This window comes from Delphinus delphis, chromosome 19, assembly GCF_949987515.2.
Source record: "Delphinus delphis chromosome 19, mDelDel1.2, whole genome shotgun sequence".
Classification (NCBI taxonomy): domain Eukaryota; kingdom Metazoa; phylum Chordata; class Mammalia; order Artiodactyla; family Delphinidae; genus Delphinus; species Delphinus delphis.
In genome coordinates this window covers 46,428,880-46,454,630 of record NC_082701.1, presented here as the reverse complement: position 1 = coordinate 46,454,630, position 25,751 = coordinate 46,428,880, and the positions used below count along the sequence as shown (strand labels likewise).

General features: G+C 59.5%; 1 protein-coding gene across 3 annotated transcripts; it reads left to right on the top strand.

Annotated features, from left to right (window-relative positions):
* The first annotated feature begins 1,060 nt into the window (after window positions 1-1,060).
* MYO1C (myosin IC) lies at window positions 1,061-25,112 on the top strand. Of its 3 annotated transcripts, none has more exons than XM_059997672.2 (32): window positions 1,061-1,207; window positions 8,605-8,760; window positions 8,876-8,991; window positions 9,535-9,733; window positions 9,815-9,895; window positions 11,177-11,356; window positions 11,437-11,535; window positions 12,251-12,364; window positions 12,450-12,521; window positions 12,948-13,067; window positions 13,180-13,262; window positions 13,484-13,589; window positions 13,702-13,782; window positions 14,062-14,153; window positions 15,846-15,940; window positions 16,021-16,067; window positions 16,182-16,262; window positions 18,850-18,955; window positions 19,061-19,178; window positions 19,791-19,904; window positions 19,980-20,056; window positions 20,395-20,463; window positions 20,551-20,635; window positions 20,720-20,879; window positions 21,533-21,616; window positions 22,457-22,550; window positions 22,645-22,700; window positions 22,821-22,956; window positions 23,035-23,105; window positions 23,208-23,305; window positions 23,381-23,480; window positions 23,877-25,112. In XM_059997672.2, exons 1-32 carry the CDS (start codon window positions 1,133-1,135, stop codon window positions 23,901-23,903), a joined length of 3,192 nt encoding a protein of 1,063 aa, XP_059853655.1. In that variant the 5' UTR covers window positions 1,061-1,132; the 3' UTR covers window positions 23,904-25,112. The 3 variants fall into 3 exon arrangements, with proteins under 3 accessions (XP_059853655.1, XP_059853657.1, XP_059853656.1); XM_059997674.1 differs by lacking the exon at window positions 1,061-1,207 and adding an exon at window positions 1,972-2,124; XM_059997673.1 differs by lacking the exon at window positions 1,061-1,207 and adding an exon at window positions 7,150-7,238.
* The last annotated feature ends 639 nt before the right edge of the window (window positions 25,113-25,751 follow it).

The following is a 25,751-nucleotide window of genomic DNA, read 5'->3' as shown; positions in this document are numbered from 1 at the left end:
TGTGAGACTTGGTGTGCGCTGGGTCTCTGTGCCTGGCTCCACGGCTGATAAGGGCCATTGTGTGGCCGCCGGGGATGATCCTGCCCTGGATAGATGTGCTTCCCAGAGGAAGGAAGGAAGGAAGCTTTGCTGGCCTTTCCTGGGCGGGGGAAGCTGAGGGGAGGGAAGGAAGGGTGCCCAGGGAAAGTGCCTGCCCGAGGGGCCGGCGGCGCAGGCCCACTGGACTCCACCCCTCCCCTGCCAGCATCTTCCTCTGGAAAGATCGCTTTCCCCATCCACTTCCCCCTTTGCACTTCCTATAAGGAATGGCCGGAGACCTGAGGGCTCAGTCCCAGGCCAGGAAAGTGTCAGCTGTGATTTAGCAACAATAAAGATAGGAAAACAGGAACATTTGGGGGTGGGGAGCACCTGAGGGTGCTACGGAAAAGTAAGGGGCAAAAAAGATTAAGGCTCCCCAACGCCAAGCCAGCCAGGAACCAACCTCAAGCATTTGAGGCGCCAGAGGAGGGTGGGACAGGGGCCTCCTCACAATGCCCTCCTGCCTCTCCAGCTAACCCCTCTGCCCAACATGGCCAGTCCCCAGCAGCCTGGCGCCTCAAACTCCAGGGGCTCACCTGCCGCTGTGGGAGGCGGACAAGCTGGGGGGGACTGTGCCTATTCATGGATCCTCTTGGCTTAGGGAGGAGGTACATTCTGACTTGGGGAGTGGTCACTGTGCTCTCCAGCTGATACCAGCGAGAGGGCAGCTGGAGAGGCCTGGCCATGGAGCTGCTGGGGAGAAAGGCTTCCTACCCTTTGACCTGGAGCCCAGGGTCCCCCATGGGTGGCTGCATCAGCTCCTCTGGTTACCTGGGACAACAAGCATTTCCTCCGTCCCTCAGCCCCTCCTCTTCCTGCCCCAACCCTGCTGGGCCAAGAGGCCTCCCAATCAGACCTGGGCTGCTCCAGCTGTGTCCTGAGGCACTGGACCAGACACATCCCCCGGGGCTGGAGTTGAAGCTGAACCAAGCGGCCATCCCAGCGTGAGACTAGATTCCTGGTTCCGGGAGCAGCCAGAACCAGCGGGCGGGCAGGCAGACGGGCTTTTGCTCAGAGGCCCCAGTGCTCAGCACGCTGGCTATCCACAGACGGAATGGCCCTGCAAGTGGAGCTGATACCCACCGGGGAGATCATCCGTGTGGTTCATCCCCACAGGCCCTGCAAGCTTGTAAGCTGGGATGCTCTGGGCTGGGAGGAAGGGTGGCAGTGTCTCGCCAGGGCCCAGCAGCTTCCTCTCAAGCAAACCCCTCGGGAAAGAGGTGAGCAGTGGGGGAAGCATTCTGATCCTTGGTGGGACAGGAACAGACTGGACAACAAGGGGTAAATGAAAGGAAGAGTGTAGGGTTTAAGCCCACCAGGAGCAGAGTGTTCAAAGCGGGAATCTGGGTTTGAATCCCTTCTCCTCCAGCTCCCTGATCCTCAGTGGGCTGGCCTATGAACTGGGCTAACAACACCGAGGTGACAGGGCCGCTCTGAGATCTAAGGACCAGCGCATGCAAAGCTCCAGGTGCATATAGTACAGGCTCAGTTAATGCCGCTGCTTTCCTGTCTGGCCTGAAGAACAGACACTGGCCGGCTCAGAGCAGTAGCGTGGGTGGAGAAGGAGGGTGAATGGAGCGAGGCGGTCAGAAAAGGGGAAGAACTGACTTGGCCTGGCACGCAGGGCAGGGTCGGGTTTGCTCTGGTGATGCAAAGGCGCCCTAGGATAAGGGAGAACCCCATAAGACACACGCCGCCCAGCACTACAGCGAGTGGGCCCGGTCGTCAGCCAGAGGAGGGTGCGTGTGTGCATGTGTGTGAATGACTGTGACGCGCCTCGTCCCCGGAAGCTGGCTGCGGAGTGTGCTGCACCAAGCCCCCGCGGACACGGACGAGGGCCGGGGCCGGGGCCGGCACCGGGGCGGCCTGGGCGGGGCCGGAGGGTGCGCGCGCGCGCCGGGGCCTGGGCCCTGACCGGGATGACGACAGGGAGCGGCCCGGCCCCGGGCGGGCCCTGGGCGGGGAGAGCGTGCCTGGGCCGCCGACTCCGGAGCCGGCCACGCCGACTAGCCTGGGCCCCGCCCGCGCACCCGAGAAGCCAAGCCGGTGGGTACGGGGAACTCCGGGAGGGCCGCAGCCGCGCGGCCCCGGGGGTGGGGGGGCTCCGCTGGCGGACGGGATGGAGGAGAGGGTAAGCGGCCGGGCGGCGAGCCAGGCCCGGAGCTACGGTTGGGGAGGCGGGGGTCGCCGGCCCAGGGATCGCTGGGGCCGAGGGTGGGCTCGGCCCGGCCCGTGCGGGGTCCCAGGACCCGGTGGCTCCGGGACTCGGTCTGTTAGAGACTTAGATTTCTTGCGGGTAACGTGAGGGCGGAGAGGAGCGGCCGGGGTCGCGTGACCCAAGCGCCCTGCGCGCCCTCTGGGGCCCTCCGGCTGCCGGCTTTGCCTCCGGGTTCCGGAGAAGCCGCCCGGGCCCCGCCCCTTCCCGTTCCCCGCCCCCCGGCCCAGCCGCGCCAGTGGCCCCTGCGTGTGAGTGCGGCGGCTGGGGGGCTCCGAGATGAATGAGAGAATGAATGGCTGGCCCACGGCCTATTCAACGCCCGGCACGCTCCGGCCTTCTGCTCACACTCCCGGGCTCTGTGATTCATTCATTCACACAGGCGTCCACGAGGGGTTATTGAGCTCCCACTGTGTGCCGGCCTGGAGCGGGAGCAGTCTCCTGGGAGAGACTGACAAGGAAAGCTTCGATCAGAGCGGAATGCGATAAGGAGGGGGCTGTGTGTTGCGGGGAGTCAGGAAGGGGTTCTGGAGGAAGTGATACCTGAGCTGAATCTTCAAGGATGACTAAGAGTCAGTCAGGTGGGGAGGGGTTTGGGTGCGAGGGCCAAGGAAGCTGCAGGTGCAAAGGCTTGAAGCTTAGAGCCACGCGGCTGGTGGCAAAGGTGGAAGCAGCTCCTCCTGGCTGTTTGTGGTGGTGAGGGAGACATGGGGAGAGAAGGGACTGGAGACGGCTGCCCCTGTAGCCACATAGGAGCACAGGAGCAGTGGGGTAAACTGAGGACACAGGGGGCTTCTGGAGTCCACATACAGGGGCCTGGCGAGAAGCAGTGGGTGTGCTTGGCATATGGACAGGTGCCCTATAAACCTTCACTCTATTAACATGAGATGTTAATTGATCGGATTTGCATTTGTAAATACTACAGGCGGCTGTGGGAAAATGGATTGGCGGGAGGAAGGCAGAGAGGCCAGTTTGGAGGCTGCTTGCTTGGTCCAGGGGCAGAGCAGTGATGCAGGAGCCAAGGGGAGGTTTTAGCAGGTAGTGACTCCTTGGTGTGAGGAGTGGAGCGAGGAGGGCGGGCCTTTTTTTTTCCCCCTCTCACTGTTGTGGCCTCTCCCGTTGCGGAGCACAGGCTCCAGACGCGCAGGCTCAGTGGCCATGGCTTACGGGCCCAGCCGCTCCGCGGCGTGTGGGATCCTCCCAGGCCGGGGCACGAACCCGCGTCCCCTGCATCGGCAGGCGGACTCTCAACCCCTGCGCCACCAGGGAAGCCCGGGCGGGCCTTTTGATGCCAGGCGGTGATGACTAGCTGGAGGTGCCCGCCTCCTCTCATCTTACAGGATACTGAACAAGGAGGATGGGTTAGTGGGCAAGGCGCTTTGTTTACTTCTGCTGGACCCCCAGGCAGAGGTGTCTGGCAGGCAAAAGGCCCATGGTTCTGGAGCCAGAGTATACAGCCCTTGACTGGGGCCCAGTGAGATATCAGGTAGAACCCCTAAGTCTCCAACTTTTCTTTCCATTCCCCCTCGCAACAGTTCCCTTCAGTCTGGAACAGTCCTTGGTGGGGCAGCCTGGGCCCAGACCTAAGATATGTTTGATAATAGAAAAGCTGAACACCAGTTCTGTGCCCAGCATGTGCTGTGGGTGAGATAGGCTATGTTTTTTTTTTTTTTTTTTTTTTTTTTTTTTTTTGCGGTACGCGGGCCTCTCACTGCTGCGGCCTCTCCCGTTGCGGAGCAGAGGCTCCGGACGCGCAGGCCCAGCGGCCATGGCTCACGGGCCCAGCCACTCCGCGGCACGTGGGATCCTCCCGGACCGGGGCACGAACCCGCGTCCCCTGCATCGGCAGGCGGACCCCCAACCACTGCGCCACCAGGGAAGCTCTAGGCTATGTTTTTTTCCGCTGCCCCAACAGGCCATGAGGCTGCCTCAGTGGAAATCAGTTTCTGTTAGCAATCTGGGGGTCCTCAGAACACCCTCTCCAGACTCGCATAGACCTGAGCCAGGGGAACAACTGAGGCTGCCCACTGCCCTCCCCACTCCTCCAGAGGGCAGGCTTGGGGGCACCTGGCCCATACTAGGTAACGGGCACTGGATGACCCAGGTCTGCTGGGCCTGCGCCACCTTTATGGGAAACACCTCCCCAGGTGGGAGGAGACTCAGAGGCATCCTTGGGAAATAAGTCCTGGGTCACTCAGGGGTCACAGCTGCACCCCAGCCTGCGGCCAGCCCCTAGGTCCAGGGCCATGCTGGGGGCACAGGTCATGGCCCACTCCCTAGCTGCCGTTCCTAAGGCCTACATGTCAATAATCACACAACACCGCCAAGGGTGGGTACTGGGCACTGCGGTCATGGGTTCGCTAAGGAAGGTCATGGCCTGGCGGTAGCATGTTAACCCTGACAGAGAAGCTGGGAAATCCTCCAGCCGCTAGGCAGGCGTCTTTCCCTCAGGGCAGCCCTGCAGGAGTAGACAGTGGTAGACTTCCCGGTTCCAATCCCACCCCTCCTTTTACTAGTCCTGGGATCTTGAACACGTCATTCGCCTGCCCAGCCTCAGTTTCCCCGTCTGTAGAATGGGGGTAATAATACAGACCTCATGGCTCGGCTGAGGGCATTGAAAGGAGTACAGTACCAGAAGACAGCGCTCCGAACGCAGGAAGCGCCCGGCGCTGCAGTCTTGGCCGCGGTGTCTCTCACACGCTCTGTCCCCCGCCTCCCTACCCCCTCTCCCGGGCGGGCGCTTCCGTCCAGTGAGGCGAGGCGGCCGGTGGCGGTGGCCAGGGGCTGTGGTCGGGGAGCAGGCCCTCTGGCCCGCCTGGCAGAGGAGACGCCCCCTCCTTCCGCCGCCGGGCGGCGGCTGTAAGGGAGTCAGCGGGCATCCGGGGAATGCAGCGGCGGGGCTCGGGCGGGGGTGGCCGGCCGTACCCCTCCGCACGCGGATTCCCCTCATTCCTGCCGCTTGACGCGGCGGCGGCCGGAGCGGGCACTGCGGCCGCGAGGCCCCGCCCCTCTGCCAGCTCCTCGCCTCGGGCCCGCGGGCGGCCGCCAGCCGAGCCAGCCTAGTCCTTGTACCGCCCCGGAGCCGTGCTCCTGGTGGGGACCGGCTGGACCCCCTTCCTCCAGTCTTCCAAGGCCCTTCCCACTCCGGGTGAGCGGGAGGCTGAGGCCCCTCGCGGAGGGGGCCTCCTCCCGCCCTTAGCCCGAAGCTGGTGGCATTTAAGGCCCCCGCCCCCTCCGCTCCCACCCATCTCCCAGCTGCGCGCGGTGGCACCCAGTCCCCTCGCTCCCTCCAGAGGGCCCCATCTCCCAGCTGGCGCCCCCGCCGCGGGGTCCCCAGGGCCGCGGCTCCGGCCGGGCTGTTGTTCTCGAGGTAATGAGCCTTCCCCACGAGGCTACAACCCGCACCTGCCGCAACCTCCCTCCCTCCCCCGGGAGCCCAGGTCTGAGAGAGGGGCACGCTGAGGCTTTGGGTGCCAGCCCTGCCCTTTTGCCCCCTAGGTCAAGTCAGCATCCGGCGATTGCGCCTCGGGTTCCTTATGTGTCAGGTGGGGCACAAGTAAAGTTCGAGAGCTCTTTGTTAACTGGCAGGCAGACACGCCTGAGGGGCTTTCCCCGCTATAGAAGAAGTGTGACCTGCCTGGCCCAGGACCTGGCTCTTAGTAGGTCTGCTCCAAGCGTGTGTGCAAAGAGTGTCTGTCCGAGAGGGAAGTGGTGTTTACTGAAGGCCTGGGAGGTGCCTTGGCGGCTTATCTTAGCCTTCTCAACAGCCCTTTGAGACAGGTATTAGCCTCGTTTTAAGGCTGAAGGAGAGGCTCCCAGAAATTAACTGACCTGCTGGCAGTCATACAGCTTGTGAGAAGCAGCCCAGCCTTTTGGAAGAAGCACTAGCCATCACACCCCCACCAGCGCTGGGATCTGAGCTAGAGCTTGCCCCCCAGGCTGCTGCCCACTGAGAGCCCAGCGAGGGCGGGGCTGCTGGGGGGCTGGTTTGGGTAGAGGGAGGATGTCCTGGGCAGAAAGTATGGAGGGATCCAGAGGGACAATAGAGGGAGACCCTCTCCAGAGGAAGGAGAGAGGTGAAGAGCCCCTGGGCACAGGGGCCCTAGTCGGGATGTCCTCGATAGGGGAGAAAGGTATTGCCCCAAATGCTGGAAGTCGGACGTAGATTCCCCAGATGGAAAGCTGAGCCCTCCATGGAGGCCGGGCACGCACCGCGCTCGGCAAAGGTGCTCTGGCTGCCTTCGTCCCTGGGGTACGCGCTCTGTGCTGACGCGGGAAACTAAAGAGATTTCCTAGAGACTTAAAGACACGGGATCCACCCTCCAGAGAGTGTACGGGGGTGGACAGTGTCCCGCACGGAGGCTCCGCCCGCCCGGGCGCGCCGGCCGTATTTGGACATTTCGTTCTATTTTTAACTTTCCCGGGACTCGAGGTTGGAGTGTGGGGGTGGGAATCCTGCTTCCTCCGGGACCCACGGGCCTCTGCCTAGTGAGTCCCGCGCCGGGCCTAGTGCGTACTGTAGATACAAGCCCGGAAGTGAGTTCCGGGTCAGTGTAGACGCGGCGGCCGCGCGGGTTCCGGGCCCCACCCTGGAACCAACGAAGTCCCTCCTGGAAAACCTGACTCAGGCGGAGCCCCTGCCCGGCGGGGAGCTCCGCCCCCGCCCCCGCCCCCACCCTTGTACCCACCCACGCCGCAAGATCCCCCTTAGTTCCTGCCCCACCCCTACCAGCTGGGGAGGGACCCCCGAGTCCAAGCACCGAAGGAGGCGGGGGCGTCCGGGGAGTCCCGCGCCTCCGAGGCTCACGGAGGGGGCGGAACGGGGGGCGGGTCGGCCCCTCCCTCGTGACGCCGCCGCCGCCGCCGCCGCCGAGCCCCGAGGCGAGAGCTCGGGCAGCGGAGCAGGGCGCCAGGCCGACGGGGCAGGATGCGCTACCGAGCGTCGGTGAGCGGGGCTGGCGAGCAGGGCGGGGGTCCCGGGCGTCCCTCCCGGCCTCGCGGCGCCGCCTCGGCCTCGCCAGGAAGCGGGCGCGGCCCAGGAATTTCGGGTGGAAAAACGTCCCGGAAAGTTGCAGGGGGAGGAGGCCGAGGCAGGGAGGGTGAGGCTCTCGGACCCAGGCCGGGTGAACAGCTCCCGGGGAGGGCCGAGAGCGCCGAGACCCGTCACCCAGAGGGCAAGGGGGCTGGAGCTCGGGCCAGATTTGGCGGCAGCTTCGGGACAGTATTGGAGGGGGGAGGGGGCAGTGAGGGACAGGCCTAGGAGAGGCAGGCCCCTGGCCAGACCCTGAGGGGTTCCCCGGCCAGAGATCTGGGTGGTCTGCGGTCGGAGGAGGCCTAGTGGCCTCTTGGGGATCTACACCCCCCTCCCACCACGGTGGCCACCTTGCTCTTCTCTGACCCTTGACACTCTTGGTGTCAATTTTCTAGAGCCCTCAGACTCTTTTGAAGAGTGTGCTCTGGGGTGGGGGCCTTGTTGAGCCTGTACTTCTCCCCACCCTCTAATGGGGTCCGGAGGGAGCTGTGTTTTCCGCGGTAAAATCCCCACTCCCTTGAGGCTTTTCGGGGCTCTCAGGGGAGGAGTGTGTCTGTGAACCTGGCAGCTGGAGGGGAGGGCGTGGTTCAGCTGTGGGAGGGAGGGCCCCCCTTCTGGGGTGGGTGTTGAACCCAGCTGGGATGGGAGGTCCCCTGGGGGAATCCCTCTCCTGTGGCCTGGGGTGGCATCTTGCTAGGTCCCTAGACACTCTCCCCCTGGAGACTCTGGGAGTGGGTGTGGGAGAGATGGCCCCACCCTGCCTGTAGAACTCACTTTGAGCTATTTGTCCTACAAAGCACCTGTCACACGTGGCCCAGAGCTAAGGGACTTGAGGTCACCTGGTCTATCTCAACTCCTCCTTCTTGAGAAGGACACAGCCCAGAGAGAGGAGGGGTTTTGTCCAAGGTCAACAGAGCATTCTTTTACTCTCATGACCCCCCCTTTCTCTGCGCGAAACCAGCGTCTCCCTGGATTCAGTGGCCTTGCCCCCATGTCCTCTGGGTGCTCTGTGCTCCAGTGTCCTGTGTTCAGGTCCCATGTGGTCTTTGTTCTGGGACCTGCGTCCTCAGTGTTCCATGCACCAGCTTCCTGCCATCCAAGCCCACTGTACCCAGCCTGGTACACCCGTCTCCTGGGTGTTCCCTGTGTCGTGTGTCCAGGCCCCCCGTGTCCATGTGCCCCTGGTTGTCCTCTCAGTCCCGCAGGCTATGCTGGAGGGGAGAAGTGGCCTTCCCTTACCCTGCTGCCGCTGACCCTCTCCCATGGCCCCTCCTTGCAGGCCCTGGGCAGTGACGGGGTGCGGGTGACCATGGAGAGCGCACTGACCGCCCGTGACCGGGTCGGGGTACAGGATTTCGTGCTGCTGGAGAACTTCACCAGCGAGGCAGCCTTCATTGAGAACCTGCGGCGACGCTTCCGGGAGAACCTCATCTACGTGAGGCCCGAGTGGGAAGATGCAGGGGATGCTGGGGGCACAGATGCAGGCTGTGAGGGAAAGAGGCTCAGGGGCCTCTGGGAGAAACTTCTGACCCTCCTCCCCTGACCCCCAGACCTACATTGGCCCTGTGCTGGTCTCTGTCAACCCCTACCGGGACCTACAGATCTACAGCCGGCAGCACATGGAGCGCTACCGGGGCGTCAGCTTCTATGAGGTGCCACCCCACCTGTGAGTGACCCCCCTCCTATGAGTGACCCCCTCATCTCCACCTGACATGACTCCACCCGACCTCCCACTTGGAATGAATCACAGTTCACATCTGTGAGGAATGCCCAGTGCCCACCCAAGGTGAATCTCTCTACTCCGTCTGGGCAGGACCCCGCCAGCCTCCACCCCAACTCACACTCATGACTTATTCCCCCAGCTCTACCTGAACATGGCCCTCCAACCTCAGTGACCCTCTGACCCCCACCTCTGAGGGACCTCCTAGCCCTACCTATGAGTGACCTCAACCTTCACCTGAATGACCTCCAATCCCCCCACCCATGAGTGATCCCCTCAATCCTCTGTCTGAATATGACTCCCATCCTCAGCTGGGTAGGATCTCTCTTGACCCACACCTTGGAGGGTTCCCCCATCCTCAAGGGTACACCCCCTTGTGAACCCCACCAGACATGGGAGCGCCCACCCCCAGTCCTACCTGTGGAACTCCCACCCCCTGCAGCCACTTGACCCCTGGCCCCCTAAGCTCCTGACGGGCCTCTGCCCTAGGTTCGCGGTGGCTGACACTGCATACCGGGCACTGCGCACGGAGCGCCGGGACCAGGCCGTGATGATCTCTGGGGAAAGCGGGGCAGGCAAGACAGAGGCCACCAAGCGGCTGCTGCAGTTCTATGCTGAGACCTGCCCAGCCCCTGAGCGAGGCGGTGCCGTGCGTGACCGGCTGCTGCAGAGCAACCCCGTGCTGGAGGTGAGGGGCCAGCAGCATCTGGGGTGCGGGAGGGGCAGAGAGAGACTGCCAGGCACGCCTCACACCCCTGTTCTCTCCTAGGCCTTCGGAAATGCCAAGACCCTCCGGAACGATAACTCCAGCAGGTTCGGGAAGTACATGGACGTGCAGTTTGACTTCAAGGTACCTGTGGGTGAGGTACCTGTGGGTGGGGCAGGGCAGGGGTAGTGGGATTCCCATTCAGCAGGCGCCCACTGGCCAGGTCTTTGGCACCAGCAAATACGTATTGAGCACCTACTGTGTGCCAGGCGCTGTTCCAGGTGCTGGTGGTCCAGCAGTGAAACAAAACAGACAGAAATCCTGCCTCCAGGGAGGTAGACAGTAAACAGAAAAATGTAATTTAGCTGACAAGTGTCACGGCAAAAAATAAAATGAGGCAACGGGCGGGAGCAGTTGCTGTTTTAAATGAGGCAGATATAGTAGGCACTGAGAAGGTGGCATTTGGTAAAAGTTTGATGGAGACAGAGGAATGAGCTGTGCAGATACCTAGGAGAGTCCGGGCAGAGGGCACAACCAGTGCAGAGGCTCTCATGGGGAAAGTGCTGGATGTGTTCATGAACAACAAGGAGGCCAGAGTGGCTGGAGAAGAGAGCAAGGGGCCAAGGAACAGAAGAGGAGGCTAGATGCTGTGCATCCCTTTGGGTCTTTGTAAGAACTTTTTTTAAAGCTCTGAGTGGAAGAGAGGCTAGAGAGTTGGGGGTTTTTTTTTGTTTGTTTCTTTGGCCATGCCCATGTGGCTTGTGGGATCTTAGTTCCCCGACCAGGGATCGAATCTGTGTCCCCTGCAGTGGAAGCGCAGAGTCCTAACCACTGGACCGTCAGGGAAGTCCTGAAAGTTTGAAACAGAAGTGTGTTATGACCTCACTTTCCTCTTAAAATGATCACTCTGGCTGCTTTGTTGAGAATAGAAGGTAGAGAACCAGGCCAAGCAAGGAAAGCAGTTAGGAAGCTGATGATTATTAAATCTAGATGACAGATGATGGTGGCTGGGCCCAGTGTGTTGACAGTGGTTGGATTCTGGAGGTTCTGAAGGTTAAGGCAGCAGGATTGGCTGTCCGATTGGATGTGAGGTGTGGGAGACAAAGAGGCTTCCAGGACTGCAGACTGCTTGGCCTGAATACCTGGAAGGTTGACCAAGATGGGAAGAGGGAGCTAGTTTGAGGAGGGGAGATGAGGAGTTCAGTTTCAGGCCTGTTGAGACTGAGATGCCTGTCGGACACCCAAGTGGAGCTGCCAGGTAGATAGGGCTGAGCGTCCTCATTTCTCAGAGGAGGAAACAGGCCAGAGGGGGCGACTTGCCTGAGCCATTGGCAGAGCTGGAATTCGGAGGGCAGGGGAGGAAGGGGAAGCTGGGCTCTGTCCCCAGTCCCCCTGAGCAGTCACTACATCCTGCCCTGCCCACAGGGCGCCCCTGTGGGTGGCCACATCCTCAGTTACCTCCTGGAGAAGTCCCGAGTGGTGCACCAGAATCACGGGGAGAGGAACTTCCACATCTTCTACCAGCTGCTGGAGGGGGGCGAGGAGGAGACACTGCGCAGGCTGGGCCTGGAACGGAACCCCCAGAGCTACCTGTACCTGGTGAAGGTGAGTAGGGGCCAGGCAGGGCGGGTGCCACCCAGGGAGCCCAGTGCCACGGCTAGAACCCAGCTCTGCCCGTCCTCCAGGGCCAGTGCGCCAAAGTCTCCTCCGTCAACGACAAGAACGATTGGAAGGTTGTCAGGAAGGCTCTGACGGTCATCGACTTCACCGAGGATGAGGTGGAGGTGAGGCCTCTGCTGGGACCCTCCCTTTTCTCCTGTCATACCCTGAAAATCTCCGTCTACCTTTACACCCCGTTTCTACTCTAGCCGCCTTTTCCTCTCAGATTTCCTTTACCACCTCTCCTGCCTCCTTTTTAAAATTTATTTATTTTATCTTTGGCTGCGTTGGGTCTTCGTTGCTGCATGCAGGTACCATAGTCTCTGTTTATATGAAAATAAGAAGAGGCAGAAGGAGTTCCATTTCTGCCAGAGACAGTCTGTCTTTTGCTAATTTTTTGAAAGCAATGGGTTCTCTTTTTTAAATTATTTTTTATTTTTGGCTGCATTGGGTCTTCATTGCTGTGCACGGGCTTTCTCTAGTTGAGGCAAACGGGGGCCACTCTTCATTGCAGTGCGCAGGCTTCTCATTGCAGTGGCTTCTCTTGTTGTGGAGCACGGGCTCTAGGCGTGTGGGCTTCAGTAGTTGTGGCACGTGGGCTCAGTAGTTGTGGCTCGCGGCTCTAGAGTGCAGGCTCAGTAGTTGTGGTGCACGGGCTTAGTTGCTCCGCGGCATGTGGGATCTTCCTGGACCCGTGTCCCCTGCGTTGGCAGGCGGATTCTTAACCACTGCGCCACCAGGGAAGCCCCTCTCCCGGCTCCTTCTGACCATCCACTGTGTGCCCCTGTGGGGCTCTCAGCCCCTCCTGTAACCCCCACCTACCCCTCCCTGTCCCCCCAGGACCTGCTGAGCATCGTGGCCAGTGTCCTGCATCTGGGCAACATCCACTTTGCTGCCGACGAAGAGAGCAACGCCCAGGTCACAACCGAGAACCAGCTCAAGTATCTGACCCGGGTGAGTGGGGCAAGCGGAGGGCAAGGGCAGGGCAGCTGGGGCGGGGGGAGTGCACCCTCACCAGGCCCACCCCTTCCCTCGGCAGCTCCTTGGTGTGGAAGGCTCAACGTTGCGGGAAGCCCTGACGCACAGGAAGATCATCGCCAAGGGCGAAGAGGTGAGGGCCAGCCTTTGCTTCAGGGGCTAGTGGGGGCGGGAGCAGGTATTGTACGGCAGCCCTCCTCCCGTCATCCCCCTTCCTCTGGTCTGCTCAGCTGGTCTTCTTAGCAATGCTGGAAGGACATAAGGCGGGTGGCTCAGGGAGGCTCAGGGAGCTGGCCAAGGTCACACAGCAAGAGGGTGAGGCTGGAAGGAAGACTCACCTCCAGGAATGAGGCCTCTTTTTTTTTTTTCTTCCTCCAGGAATGAGGTCTCTTGTCTTATACCACCTTCCCTCTGGTGGGGCCACTGTGTCCTCCCCTGGTGCCCCCCAACCCCAGACTCATTATGGGCAGGGAGGGCAGAGTGGTCAGCTTCCTGAGTGCGAAGGGACCGGGGTGGGAAGGGGCTGCATTCATTTCCCCATCTCACTCTCCACCCCCAGCTCCTGAGCCCGCTAAACCTAGAACAGGCTGCCTACGCGCGAGACGCCCTCGCCAAGGCCGTATACAGTCGCACCTTTACCTGGCTGGTCGCGAAGATCAACAGGTCGCTGGCTTCCAAGGTGAGGGCTTGGCCCCTGCTGCTCCCAAGGTGGCAGGGAGGGCAGACCAGGGAGGCCCAGGGCTGGGAGCTGGCGAACGTTGGGACCCATGCTCTTGGTCATCTGGCCCTAGGATGCTGACAGCCCCAGCTGGCGGAGCACCACGGTCCTCGGGCTCCTGGACATTTATGGCTTCGAAGTGTTTCAGAACAACAGGTCAGAGCCCCACTGTCCCCTTCCTGTCCCTCCTCCCGTCTCCCCTGTCCTGGTGCCTCTCCTCTTCCCCGGCCTCTCACATTCCTGCCCGTGTCTTCCCAGCCACCTGGGTCCTGCTCTGTGTTTCTTCCCTTAGAGCTGTGGGGCCTCATCCCAACCCTCCCCCGCTTCTGGTCCCGTGTCCCCTGGAATTACTGAGGGCTCCTCTGTTTCCCTCATAGCTTTGAGCAGTTCTGCATCAATTACTGCAATGAGAAGCTGCAGCAGCTCTTCATTGAGCTCACCCTCAAGTCGGAACAGGAGGAGTATGAGGCAGAGGGCATCGCGGTGAGTGCAAGCCTGTGGGCGTCCCCACCTGCCATGGAAGCCCGGGCGTCGGTCTCCCCAGGAGAGGTGCCAGGACCCCACGATGATGCCTTCCTCCCCTCTTGCCCCTCAGTGGGAGCCTGTCCAGTATTTCAACAACAAGATCATCTGTGACCTGGTGGAGGAGAAGTTCAAGGGCATCATCTCCATTTTGGTGAGCCGTCTGCTCCTCCGAGGCCCCGTGTTGGGGGCTGGGTGGGATGACATCACCCCTTTCCCCTTGTTCTCCGGGCCTGTCCTCAGAGAGCCAGAGTTTGAGCAGGGACAGGACAGGGCTGTCTGTGGAGGGTGAGGTGAGGTGCTGGCCAGGTCTGGGAGGCTCCCTGTGATCTGCCCCTTTCCTCTGTGTCTGCGCCTCCCATGGGGACCCCTGAGTCCCTGTGCTCTCCAGTCCCTCCCCCACACGTCCTTCACCCTCTGCCACACCCCCCAGGATGAGGAGTGTCTGCGCCCCGGGGAGGCCACGGACCTGACCTTCCTGGAGAAGCTGGAGGACACCGTCAAGCACCATCCACACTTCCTGACGTGAGTGGGCTTGTGGGGCTCTCCTGGGGCAGAGCCTGTGGAAGCCTGCGGTCCCCCTAATCATTGAACACCAGTCACAAGGGGATGACCAGAGGAGGCACTAAGTGAAGGACAGGCACACAGAGCCGCGGCTTAGTGTGTCCGCAGAGTCACAAGCGAGGAGCACAGCTTCCTCCTTTTCCTTTTGAGAATGAAACTTCCTAAGATTTTCCTAGCTTCCTTATTTGGAAATTCCTTTACATTTAAGGAATCCCCTAAAGCGGGGTGAGGGGAGAAAAGAAACAAGCCTCTCTGTTCCAGCTCTGCCCTGTGTATCTTGAGTACATCAGCTCCTCTAATCCGAAGCAACCCCTAGAGGAGGTTTTACTGAGGTTCAAAGAGGTGAAGCCGTTTGCCCAAGGTTATCTCACATCTAGTTAAGTCCAGAGCTGGGACTCAGGCCCAGGGCTGCAGATTAGTTCCCCGACTAGGAATCAAACCTGGGCCCCGGCAGTGAAAGTGCCAAGTCCTAACCACTGGACCGCCAGGGAATTCCTGAGCAATTTTTTTTTTTTTTTTTTCCGGTACTCGGGCCTCTCACTGTTGTGGCCTCTCCCGTTGCGGAGCACAGGCTCCGGACGCGCAGGCTCAGCGGCCATGGCTCATGGGCCTATCCGTTCTGCGGCATGTGGGATCCTCCCGGACCGGGGCACGAACCCGTGTCCCCTGCATCGGCAGGCGGACTCTCAACCACTGCGCCACCAGGGAAGCCCCTGAACAGCTTTTGCTTAAGAGAATATTAAAAACCTTTCTCTGGAGCGAGCAAGCAAGGGAACCTGTTGTTTGTTCTCGCTCCCCGCACCTGCTGTAGCAGGGGCCCCAGTAAAGCCTTGCCTGAAAAAAAAAAAAAGAAAAAAGAAAAAGAAAAACTTTTTCTGGCTGTAAAAATAATGTCCCTCATCAGAGAAAAATTGGAACGTGTGCAAAAGCCACTTGTAATCCTGTCACCTAGAGGTCACCACTGTTAATAATTCGAGACATTTTCTTCCTGCCTTTTTCTATACATTTTTTTTTTCGTAGTTGAGAACTTATTGTGTGTAAGGCTCAGGATGATGTTATATCCTGAGTATCTTCCTGTATCATCAAACAGAAAAATTTCCTCAAAACAATTCCTCCAGCGGCTCTAAAGCAGATACTCCACTGCTCTCACCCAGCCTCTGGGGGCCCTGTCCAGCCTCCAGGTTTCTGCTGGGAAAACAGGGCTGCCACGAATATCTATCTCTGTGCCTTAAATCTCTGCCTGGTCTCTCTGGTTAGTTGCTTGGAATTGTTCTTAAAAGTAGAAAACGGGCTAAAGGGTATAAACATGCTTAAGACATAAGTAGTCTCTTGGGGCAGATTCCAGTCTTAAAATGTAGTGGGCAGCACTCAGCCCTCTGAGCAGAGCCATGTAACAGCCAAAAGCAGCGCCAAGTAGCCCTCCACCCAGCATGCCCTGGCAGTGCGGAGGCCAAGGTCCCCGTCCTGGTGCTGTGTGACCCAGGACAAAGCCATCTACCTCTCTGAGCCTCTGTGGCAGCCTCTGTGCAGGGAGGTGGCCCCGCCCTGCCAACTTTTTACTGGATGCCTGGTTCCTCTCTTGAAGTCTCTTCAGCAGGCAGGGTGCATGGCTCAGGCCAGCAATCTGCAGCTTCCTCTCCCTGTCACCCCCAGGCACAAGCTGGCTGACCAGCGGACCAGGAAATCTCTGGGCCGCGGGGAGTTCCGCCTGCTGCACTATGCTGGGGAGGTGACCTACAACGTGACCGGTGAGGATCCTGGGGCTGGGTCCCCACAGTGGGTGGGGAGAGGGGCTCTCCCTCCCCTTACCTCTGCTCTCTCCTTCCAGGGTTTCTGGATAAAAACAATGACCTTCTCTTCCGGAACCTGAAGGAGGTGCGGAGGACCAGGGGGAGGGCTCGCGGTCAGGGCTCTGTACGACCTCTGCCCCAGGAATCTGACAGGCCTTACCCTGTGCGCCCACCATGACGCCCTGCTCTGCCCTCACAGGCCATGTGCAGCTCGGAAAATCCCATCATGAGCCAGTGCTTCGACCGGAGCGAGCTCAGTGACAAGAAGCGGCCAGAGACGGTGTGAAGGCTGTGGGACCCGAGGGGGTGTGTGTGTGCATGGGAGCGGGACCGGTGCCTGCATGAGCTGCGAGTTAGCAGTGTGTGTTTGAGTTCGCGTGTTCACTGGTGCCTGACTGTGCATCGGTGTGTGTCTGGGAGGCTGCCCGTGGGTGCATCTGTGCTTACTTCCATGTGTACCTGTGTGTGCACTGTCTCTAAGTGTGGACGTGTATGTGTACACCTGTGTCTGTGCGGGCGCTTGCGTGCATTCACCCCCACAGCAGACATTTGTAGTGGACATTGCTGGGCACTTTGGATACAAAAATGAATAGGTGCTCTCCTAGAAATGTGCGCAGGGTGCTATGGAAACTGAGGGAGCAGCAAATTGCCTGAGGGAGTCGAAGAGGGGAGGTGGTCAGGGAGGGCTTCCTGGAGGAGGAAGCATCTGAGATAACTTGGGAATGAGTAGGTGCTTATCAGATAGACAGAGGGCCCCACACAGGTACACAGTCCAAAAAAAAACCAGGAGGTGGACAGGAAAGTGACATTTCGAGGAGAGAGATGGGGAAAGGCAGATATGGCCAGTGGTGCCAGATGCAGGGAGAGCTCCAGTGAGCTGTGGTCAGAGGTGTGGCTGCTGGGCTTGGCAGGAGGAGTGCCAGGGCAGTCCCAGGAAGAGCAAGGTCATGGAGAGGTAGAAGCCACAGCGCTGCAGGCCAAGACATGCAGGCAGGGAGGCCATGGAGGCAGCATGTTGTCCAGAGTCTGACTCCCTGGGACCCTGCCCTCTGCTCCCCACCCCCGCCCCTTCCCTGAGCATTCTCATCCATGGCCTCATATCCCCCTCCTTGACGCTCATGAGGACACACCCACTCGATCCAGGCCTCTCCAGCAAGCCATAGATTCCACTGGTCTCCAAGTGGCCTGCAGGCACTCCAGACCCCAGTAGTCTATAAAGGGCCCTTGACTATCCAGTGTCCCAGGCCTGCTCCTTCTGTTTCCCTAACTCAGGGCAGGGACCACCCTCCACCCAGTCCTGAAGGACAGAAACCTGGGCATCATCCCTGATTCTTCAGCCTCCCCCATTGCCCTCATCCTAACAACCGTTGGATCTTGCCGGTTTCTGCTGCCTGAATACCCTTGCCTCTTAGCCTCTCTGTATCCCTTACTCCAGTTTGGTCCTCTGAGCCAGCCACAGCCTCCTCTGTGGTCTCCTGGCTTCCCATCTGTCCTTACCAACCATCCTCCACCTGTCTGCTATAGAGCTATTCCAAATGGCAGATCTTTTCCTGTCATTCCCTCCCTCCAAATTCCTCTTTGGCTCCCTATTTCCCTCAGGGAGGGATAGAATTTAATCTCCCTAATGTGGCTCTCGAGTCCTACCGTGATACTGCCTCTCTAACCCTATCTTTTCTACTCCCTCTCTGGATCCTTGCACTGCTTGTAGTGCCCCGTGTACACCAAGCCTTTGCTCACTCGGTTGCTCTGCCTGAATGCCGTCCCCTCCTGCCTGCCTTCGGGCTGTCTCCCACTTAGCCTTTCATTCTCAGCTGAAGGGTTATTTTCAGAAGACTCTTCCTGATGCCCCCTAACCCCACAGACTGAAACAGTTGCCCCTTCTTGATGCTTCCAGAACCCCCAGGCATACGCCCCTGGCATTAATGGGACCGCAGTGGATTGCAAATCTTTGCTGAGGCATCCGCTTCTCCCACAGGCCTGAAGTCCTTGAAGGTCCTGCAGTGCAGTGTACAGGGATAACGATTGAACGCATAGGAGTAGGACACACTGTTTAGGAATGCGGCCCTGGAATTCTAAAAAGAGAAAGAGTGGCTGCCAAAGGAAGACATAGGATTGAGGTTGCCAGGAGACCTGAACAGGATTTTTAAGACGGGAATGAGGTTCTTCAACTGAGGTCTCTAGCTCGGCCAGAGGGATGCAGGTGACGTAGTCTGGCTCCTTCCTCTGTTGTGAGGGAGGGGTGATGGGAGAAAGGGACCTGGAGATTTTGTTGACCTTCATGGGTTTACAGCCTCTGTCTCTAAACAAAATATGGAAATAGTAGAGCTTTCATTTTGCTTTCGTTTTTGTTTTGTTTTGTTTTCTCCCCACTAAATAGAAATGAGGGTTCTTAGCCTGTTTCTGGCAATCTGTTAATTTATTAGGATAGTTGTCTTTCATTTGCTTTCCAGTAGGCACGGTAAATTTAGTTGAAGAGCACATCTCTATGCTACAACTTGATTACATCTTTTTTTCTGGCTTTTTTGCATTTTTTCTTTTACCAAGTTTCAGTTCCTGCATGTAGAATTAAATAAGAAACAAAACTTGTAAAGTTGTAACATTTCCCTTGGAAATGCTGCCCAGTCTTCAGGAGCTTCAGAATTCTGACCTTTGCCGATGCTGGAATAAAGTGTCGTAATTAAAAAAAAAAAAAAAAAAAAAAATTAAGGGCCCACGCAGGGCAGGGGTAGTTGTGGGAACTGGTTCTGTTTTGCCCCAGGGAGGGGTCTCTCGGGGGGTTCAGAGCTCTGCCACAGGGAGCGGCATCTGCAGGGGTTAGCGGCCTCAGCCCAGCTCCGACCAACCTTCCGTTCATCTTGGCTGACCAGGTGGCCACCCAGTTTAAGATGAGCCTCCTGCAGCTGGTGGAGATCCTGAAGTCTAAGGAGCCTGCCTACGTCCGCTGCATCAAGCCCAATGACGCCAAGCAGCCCGGTAAGCCCTCTGCCCCCTGGACCGGTGCAGGCTGTGCCTCCCCTGCAGAGGCAACGGCCATCTGGCGGCAAAAGCCCTCTGACCACCCGGTTATCCCTCCCCCAGGCCGCTTTGACGAGGTGCTGATCCGGCACCAGGTGAAGTACCTGGGGCTGATGGAGAACCTGCGCGTGCGCAGAGCCGGCTTTGCCTATCGCCGCAAATACGAGGCTTTCCTGCAGAGGTAGGGCGGGGCGTGGCTCAGCGCCAGGGGAAAAGGGTGGGGGGGTCGTCGGCGCCTCCTCGATCCCGGGAGGGAGGACAGCGATTCTCCGCCCCATTCAGGGACGGGGCTCTGAGCTGCTGTGGGATCCACACCAGGGGCCCCTCCATGCTGCAGGCCTAATGTCAAGCTTGGTAGGGCAAAGACCAGCCCTCTCCACCCCCTCAGGCCCTGCCCTCACAGAGCAGCTGCTCAGGGGTCCATGAAGCGTGCATCCACATGCCTGTCTCTCACCAGCGGAGATAGTAAACGCCTGTGAAAAGGACAGAGTTTCCAATCAGCTCAGAAAGGATAGAGCAGCTTTGGGGTTATCCTGAGTTAGGGGCCTGGGGAGTCAATCAGGTGTGAATTCTATCTCTACCACTTTCTAGCCCCATGACTTTCAGCAGATGAGAAACGTCAATTTCCTCATCTTTAAAGTGGGGATAGTAACAGAGCGACCTCTCAGGCTTTCTGTGAGCTGTGAGTCAGTGGGAGCACCCAGCAGATGCCCGGGAAAGCTGGTTTGGGCCCCCAGAGAAGGATGCTGGCAGGGGTGGGGGCTGAGTGCATTTCTGCCCCTCCTGTCCCCAGGTACAAGTCACTGTGCCCAGAGACATGGCCCATATGGGCAGGACGGCCCCAGGATGGGGTGGCTGTGCTGGTCAGACACCTCGGCTACAAGCCAGAAGAGTACAAGATGGGCAGGTGAGTGGCTCCCACGCCTGGTGTTTGGGGGGCACGGGGGTGGCAACCAGGGGCTGAACAGTGCTGCCTTCACAGGACCAAGATCTTCATCCGCTTCCCCAAGACCCTGTTTGCCACAGAGGACGCCTTGGAGGTCCGGCGGCAGAGCCTGGGTGAGAGAGGGGCCCCACCCTTCCTATCCCAGTGGAGTCCATTCTGGGGAGCAGGAAAGAAATCACTGCATTTGGGCTCCTTCTCCAGGAAGTCCACCACGCCCACATTCAGCTGCCCTCCTCCCCAGCCCCAGCACCCCGTCTTCTGCCCTTGGCTACACACTCAGCATGTTCTCATGTTGCTTTGCTCGCTCCCTTGCTCTTTCATTTACTCTCCCTTCACTTAATGCTCATTCAGCCACTCCCCTCACTCATGCCGCTCAGTGAGCTCTGACAGTGCCCGGCCCCCAGCCGGGTCCCTTGTGCTCTGGCCAAGTGACTTTCTTTCCCAATTACAGCCACGAAGATCCAGGCCACCTGGAGGGGCTTTCACTGGCGGCAGAAATTCCTCCGGGTGAAGCGATCAGGTTTGGGGGCCCAGGGGTCTTCAGGAGGGCAGGGGCTAGGGTAAGGGTGAGGAGGAGATAGAGGTCAGCCGTCTGTGGTCTCTGCAGCCATCTGCATCCAGTCGTGGTGGCGAGGAACCCTGGGCCGGAGGAAGGCAGCCAAGAGGAAGTGGGCAGCACAGACCATCCGGCGGTGAGCACTGGACGCCATGGGGGGCGGGGTGCAGAGTGTGTGTGTGTGGGGGTCCGTTACCAGGCTTCTCACCCCCACACACAGGCTCATCCGCGGCTTCATTCTGCGCCACGCACCCCGTTGCCCGGAGAATGCCTTCTTCCTGGATCACGTGCGCACCTCTTTTTTGCTCAACTTGCGGCGGCAGCTGCCCCGGAATATCCTGGACACTTCCTGGCCCACGCCGCCACCTGCCCTGCGTGAGGTCCGTGGGCCCTCCCTGCTGAGTTAGGAACCACCAGCACGCTCAGCGGAGGGACCTAATAACCATGTGACCAGAGGAGCCATCAGGGAAGGGAAGGGAACTGGAGCTGGGCTGCAGAGAACGAGTTCTTTTTTTTTTTTTTTATAAATTTATTCATTTTATTTATTTATTTTTGGCTGCGTTGGGTCTTCGTTGCTGTGGGCTTTCTCTAGTTGCAGCGAGTGGGGGCTATTCTTCGTTGCGGTGTGTGGGCTTCTCATTGCGGTGGCTTCTCTTGCTGCAGAACATGGGCTCTAGGCTCGCGGGCTTCAGTAGTTGTGGCACGCGGGCTCAGTAGTTGTGGCTCACGGGCTCTAGAGCACAGGCTCAGTAGTTGTGGCGCGCGGGCTTAGTTGCTCCACGGCATGTGGGATCTTCCTGGTCCAGGGCTCGAACCCATGTCCCCTGCATTGGCAGGCGTATTCTTAACCACTGCGCTACCTGGGAAGTCCCAAGGATGAGTTCTTTGCAAAGAAGCAACTCAGGAATGGAAGAGTGGTCCAGGCTGAGGGGGTGTCACTTAGGCCAAGGCCTGATGGTAGGCACATGCCTGTTGTCTTCAGAGGGAAGGGAGCCAGGCTGCCTGGGTGCCCTGACCTCGCTCGCGCCCACAGGCCTCGGAACTGCTGCGGGAGCTGTGCCGGAAGAATATGGTGTGGAAGTACTGCCGGAGCATCAGCCCTGAGTGGAAGCAGCAGGTATGGGGCTGGGAGGCAGACACTGGGGGACTAGCCAGGGGGACACTCGAAGAGTGCTGGCCTGGAGGACCTTCACCCCAATTTACCACGTGCCCTCAAATGGATCCCAGCCCGTTTGGCCTCATGTATGAAGCCGAGGCTGGAGTAGATTTTGCACGGCAAATAGGGCTTATCTTCTAGACCAGCTCCGCTGGCCTGGTAGAGGCTGCCCAGAGCCCTGTGTTGAAAAGGCTGCAGCTTGAGTCTGATAGAATAGGTCCAGAGAGAGACATTGGTGGCTGACATGCCTGTATTTGCCAACTCAGTATAGGATGATGCTAAAGGACGCACGCAGCAGAATTAACCTGCAGTAGTGGTTTTTTAAAAATTTTTTAAATTTTTTTGGCCGTACCTTGTGGCACACAGGATCTTAGTTCCCCAACCAAGGATTGAACCTGTGCCCCCTGCAGTGGAAGCACAGAGTCTTAACCACTGCAGTGCCAGGGAAATCCCAACCTGTAGTAGTTCTTTGAGTATTAGCAACCAGCCAGATCCCAGGCCGGAGCTTTATCTCAGGGGTTCCAAGGCCTGCTGTGATGGGGAATTATCCCCAAAGTGGGGCCTGAACCCTGACAGTACTGTCTGTCATGACCCTTCTGAGGAGCCTGTGCCTTGGTCAGTGGGGATGGGGGTAAGGGAGAGAAGGGGCCAAAGGGGAGTGTTGGTGGCAGGGCTTAGCCTCTGGTGCTGGGGCCAGAGAGAGGGTGAGGGAAGCTGTCTCAGTTCCTGAGGCTGGGCCTGTCCCTGCTGTGATGGTCGCCATCCCTCTGACAGCCCCCCTCCCTGCCCTTGTCTCCTCAGCTGCAGCAGAAAGCCGTGGCTAGTGAGATCTTCAAGGGCAAGAAGGACAATTACCCCCAGAGTGTCCCCAGGCTCTTCATCAGCACACGGCTTGGTGAGCCCCTGACTTTCCAGTGCGTAAGCCCTCCATCACCATCCTAGTCCCCCCTCTTCTCCTCTCACCTCCCCCTCCCCCATCTGGGTTGCAGGCGCAGATGAGATCAGCCCCAAAGTGCTGCAGGCCCTGGGCTCTGAGCCCATCCAGGTGAGACGCTGCCTGCCGGCCACCCTCAATCGCAAACAGTTCTGCTGCCTGAGGACTGGGTGGGGGAGTCAGGGCCTGGGCAGAGGGTGAGGAGGCCCCTCAGCCACCCTCTGTCCCCAGTACGCGGTGCCCGTCGTGAAATATGACCGCAAGGGCTACAAGCCCCGCTCGCGGCAGCTGCTGCTGACGCCCAACGCCGTGGTCATTGTGGAGGATGCCAAAGTCAAGCAGAGGATTGAGTACGCCAACCTGACCGGTGAGCCGGAGTCCAGGGCTGGGTGGGGAGGGCCCCTGCTCTGACCCTTGATCCCTGACCTCTGCCCTTCCGCCTCAGGAATCTCCGTCAGCAGCCTGAGCGACAGCCTCTTTGTGCTCCACGTGCAGCGTGAGGACAATAAGCAGAAGGTGCCCCTCGGGGGACTGGGAGGTGGCGGGGGGTGGGGTGGGGGGTGGGTGCTTCTCTAGCTCTGGGCAGGGCCTGACCCCTGACCCCATCTGGGCCCCCAGGGGGACGTGGTGCTGCAGAGTGACCATGTGATTGAGACACTGACCAAGACAGCCCTCAGCGCCGACCGCGTGAATAACATCAACATCAACCAGGGCAGGTGAGGCGGGGAGGGGCGGGGAGGGGGCTGTGCGTGCGTGGGGCGGGCGGGCCTCACGCACCACCTTCCCTCCAGCATCACGTTCGCAGGGGGTCCCGGCAGGGATGGCATCATCGACTTCACGACCGGCTCAGAGCTGCTCGTCACCAAGGCCAAGAACGGGCACCTGGCTGTGGTGAGTGGGGCCCGGCAGCAGCACCCTGCCTCCCGCTGAGGGCCCTGGGGCCAGAGCAGAGTCTCTGGTGGCCGAGCCTTCCAACCTCAGCAGTGCTGGGCAGAGCCTGAGCGCCTCGCTGTGGGTCCTTTGAGCTCCCACAGTGCAGAGGGTCATAAACATGGCAGCGCAGGGGCGGGGGGGATCGGGGGGTGAGAGTGTGCTGGGGGGGAAGGGAGGCCCGTTCTGGCCAGGGCAGTGGCTCCCGTGGGAATAGGGTTGGAGTCTCCAGCGCCAAGGCCTCTAGACCACTCCCCCAGCTTGTCCCCGCGCTGTGACATATCTAAGCCGTGAAGACAAGTGCTCGAAGCACCTCTGCTTCCTGCTCACCACCTGGGCTTCTCCCCCGTCCCACAGGTGGCCCCACGGCTGAACTCTCGGTGATGAAGGCGCCCACTGGACCCGCCTCCCGCCTCCCAGTGCTTTGCTCATCCCCTTCTCCCCTTCCCAGTTACCAAAGACTCGAGCTTCCAGACAGGGACCCAGGGACACCTTGAAGCCCACCAACAAACTCCTGCCTGCCGCTCGCCCCTCTCTCGAGGCAGCAGCAGGGACCAGGGAGCTGCCCCAGGAGTGGGCCAGGCCGGGCCACAGCAATAGGAAAGCCGGGGCCAGAGGCAGCCACGCCAGCCCCACTGCCAATGCCAAATATTTGAGAGAAGGGAACTTTTGCTGAGGTTTTCTCTGAGATTTTTTGATGCTTTATAGGAAACTATTTTTAAAAAAGCCATCTTCCCACCCCCAAGACACACTGGATGTGTTTTCCCTGACTCCAGCAGGGCAGGGAATGGAGCTGAGAGGGTCGGCGGTCTGGGCCTTGGTGCCCTCTTCCCTGCCCAGGCCACCCTCTCCTCCTCGTTTCCTTGGCACCTTGTCTGTCTGCCTGCCCACCTGTAGCCCACTCCAACATCCCCCTGGGGGCTGAGACCACCCTTGCCTGCCCCCTCCTTCCTGCCTTAAAAATGCCCTTCTAATATCATCCCAGCCTGAGGGCATCCTGGAGTAGGGACAGGACCCCTAGAGCATAGAATTTGGACAACTCTGAGAGATCACCTAGTCTAGTCTCCTGGTGTGACGAGCAAGAGACAGAGGCCCAGAGAGGGGAAGGGACTTGCCCAAGGTCATCCAGCAGGTTGGGGCAAAACCAGACTGCAACCCTGTCCTCAGCACACCTCACTGCCTCTCCCAGGGATGGGGGCCCCGTGAAACAGGCTCATGCCTTAAGGGTGCATGTGGCTTCCTGACCAGCAATCACCCTTGGGGGCCACCAGGTGGGAGGAGCTCTCCTGCCTGAGTCCATGCCTTAGGATGACAAACACCCTGCCCATATACTTTGGCCCCAATTCAAGGACATAGGGCCTTACTGGCCCCTGACCCCCCTCCCTATCCTGGGAGCCTGGGGAAGGGGCCGGCCTTGGGAGGAGCTGCAGGGGCGTCACCTCTTTCTGCTGCTTCTGCCCCTCCCCCCCACCTCCCCAGTGGGGCTGGGGGACTGCCCAGCTGCCTCTGCCCTCCTGGGGGGGCGTCTCAGCCCACTGCTGACACTTCTGCAATCCAGAGAAACACTAAATAAAGCAATACGTGTTTGCCAACTTTGGTTTCCTTGTGAATGTTAGAAAAGGGAAGACTTCCCTGGTGGCGCAGTGGTTAAGAATCCGCCTGCCAGTGCAGGGGACACGGGTTCGATCCCTGGTCTGGGAAGATACCACATGCCGCGGAGCAACTAAGCCCATGAGCCACAACTACTGAGCCCACGTGCCTAGAGCCCGTGCTCCGCAACAAGAGAAGCCACTGCAATGAGAAGCCCGCGCACCGCAGCGAAGAGCAGCCCCCACTCGCCGCAACTAGAGAAAGCCCGCGTGCAGCAACAAAGACCCAACACGGCCAAAAACTAAAAAATTAATTAAGAAAAAAAAAAGGGAGAGGACCCCTAGAAGGCAGCCAGGGGTCTTGTATTATAATTTTTGCCTTATGCCCAGAAGGAAGGAGGCTGGGCTCCCTCCCTGGGGGAGAGAGTAGGAGTGACCAGTAGCTGCAACATGGCCTCCCTCTTTCATTGACTGTCCATGGAAAGGCCACTCAGCCTGGCCCAGTGCTGTGGCGGAGGGCGGGTTGTCACACAGTCCCTGCCGTGTGGTCCTCAGCCTGGCAGGCAGGCCTAGTGAATGGAAACAGCCCAGTGTGGGAAGTACAGGCATCAAGGGCACAGTGACGAGAGGTTGACTCAGGTGG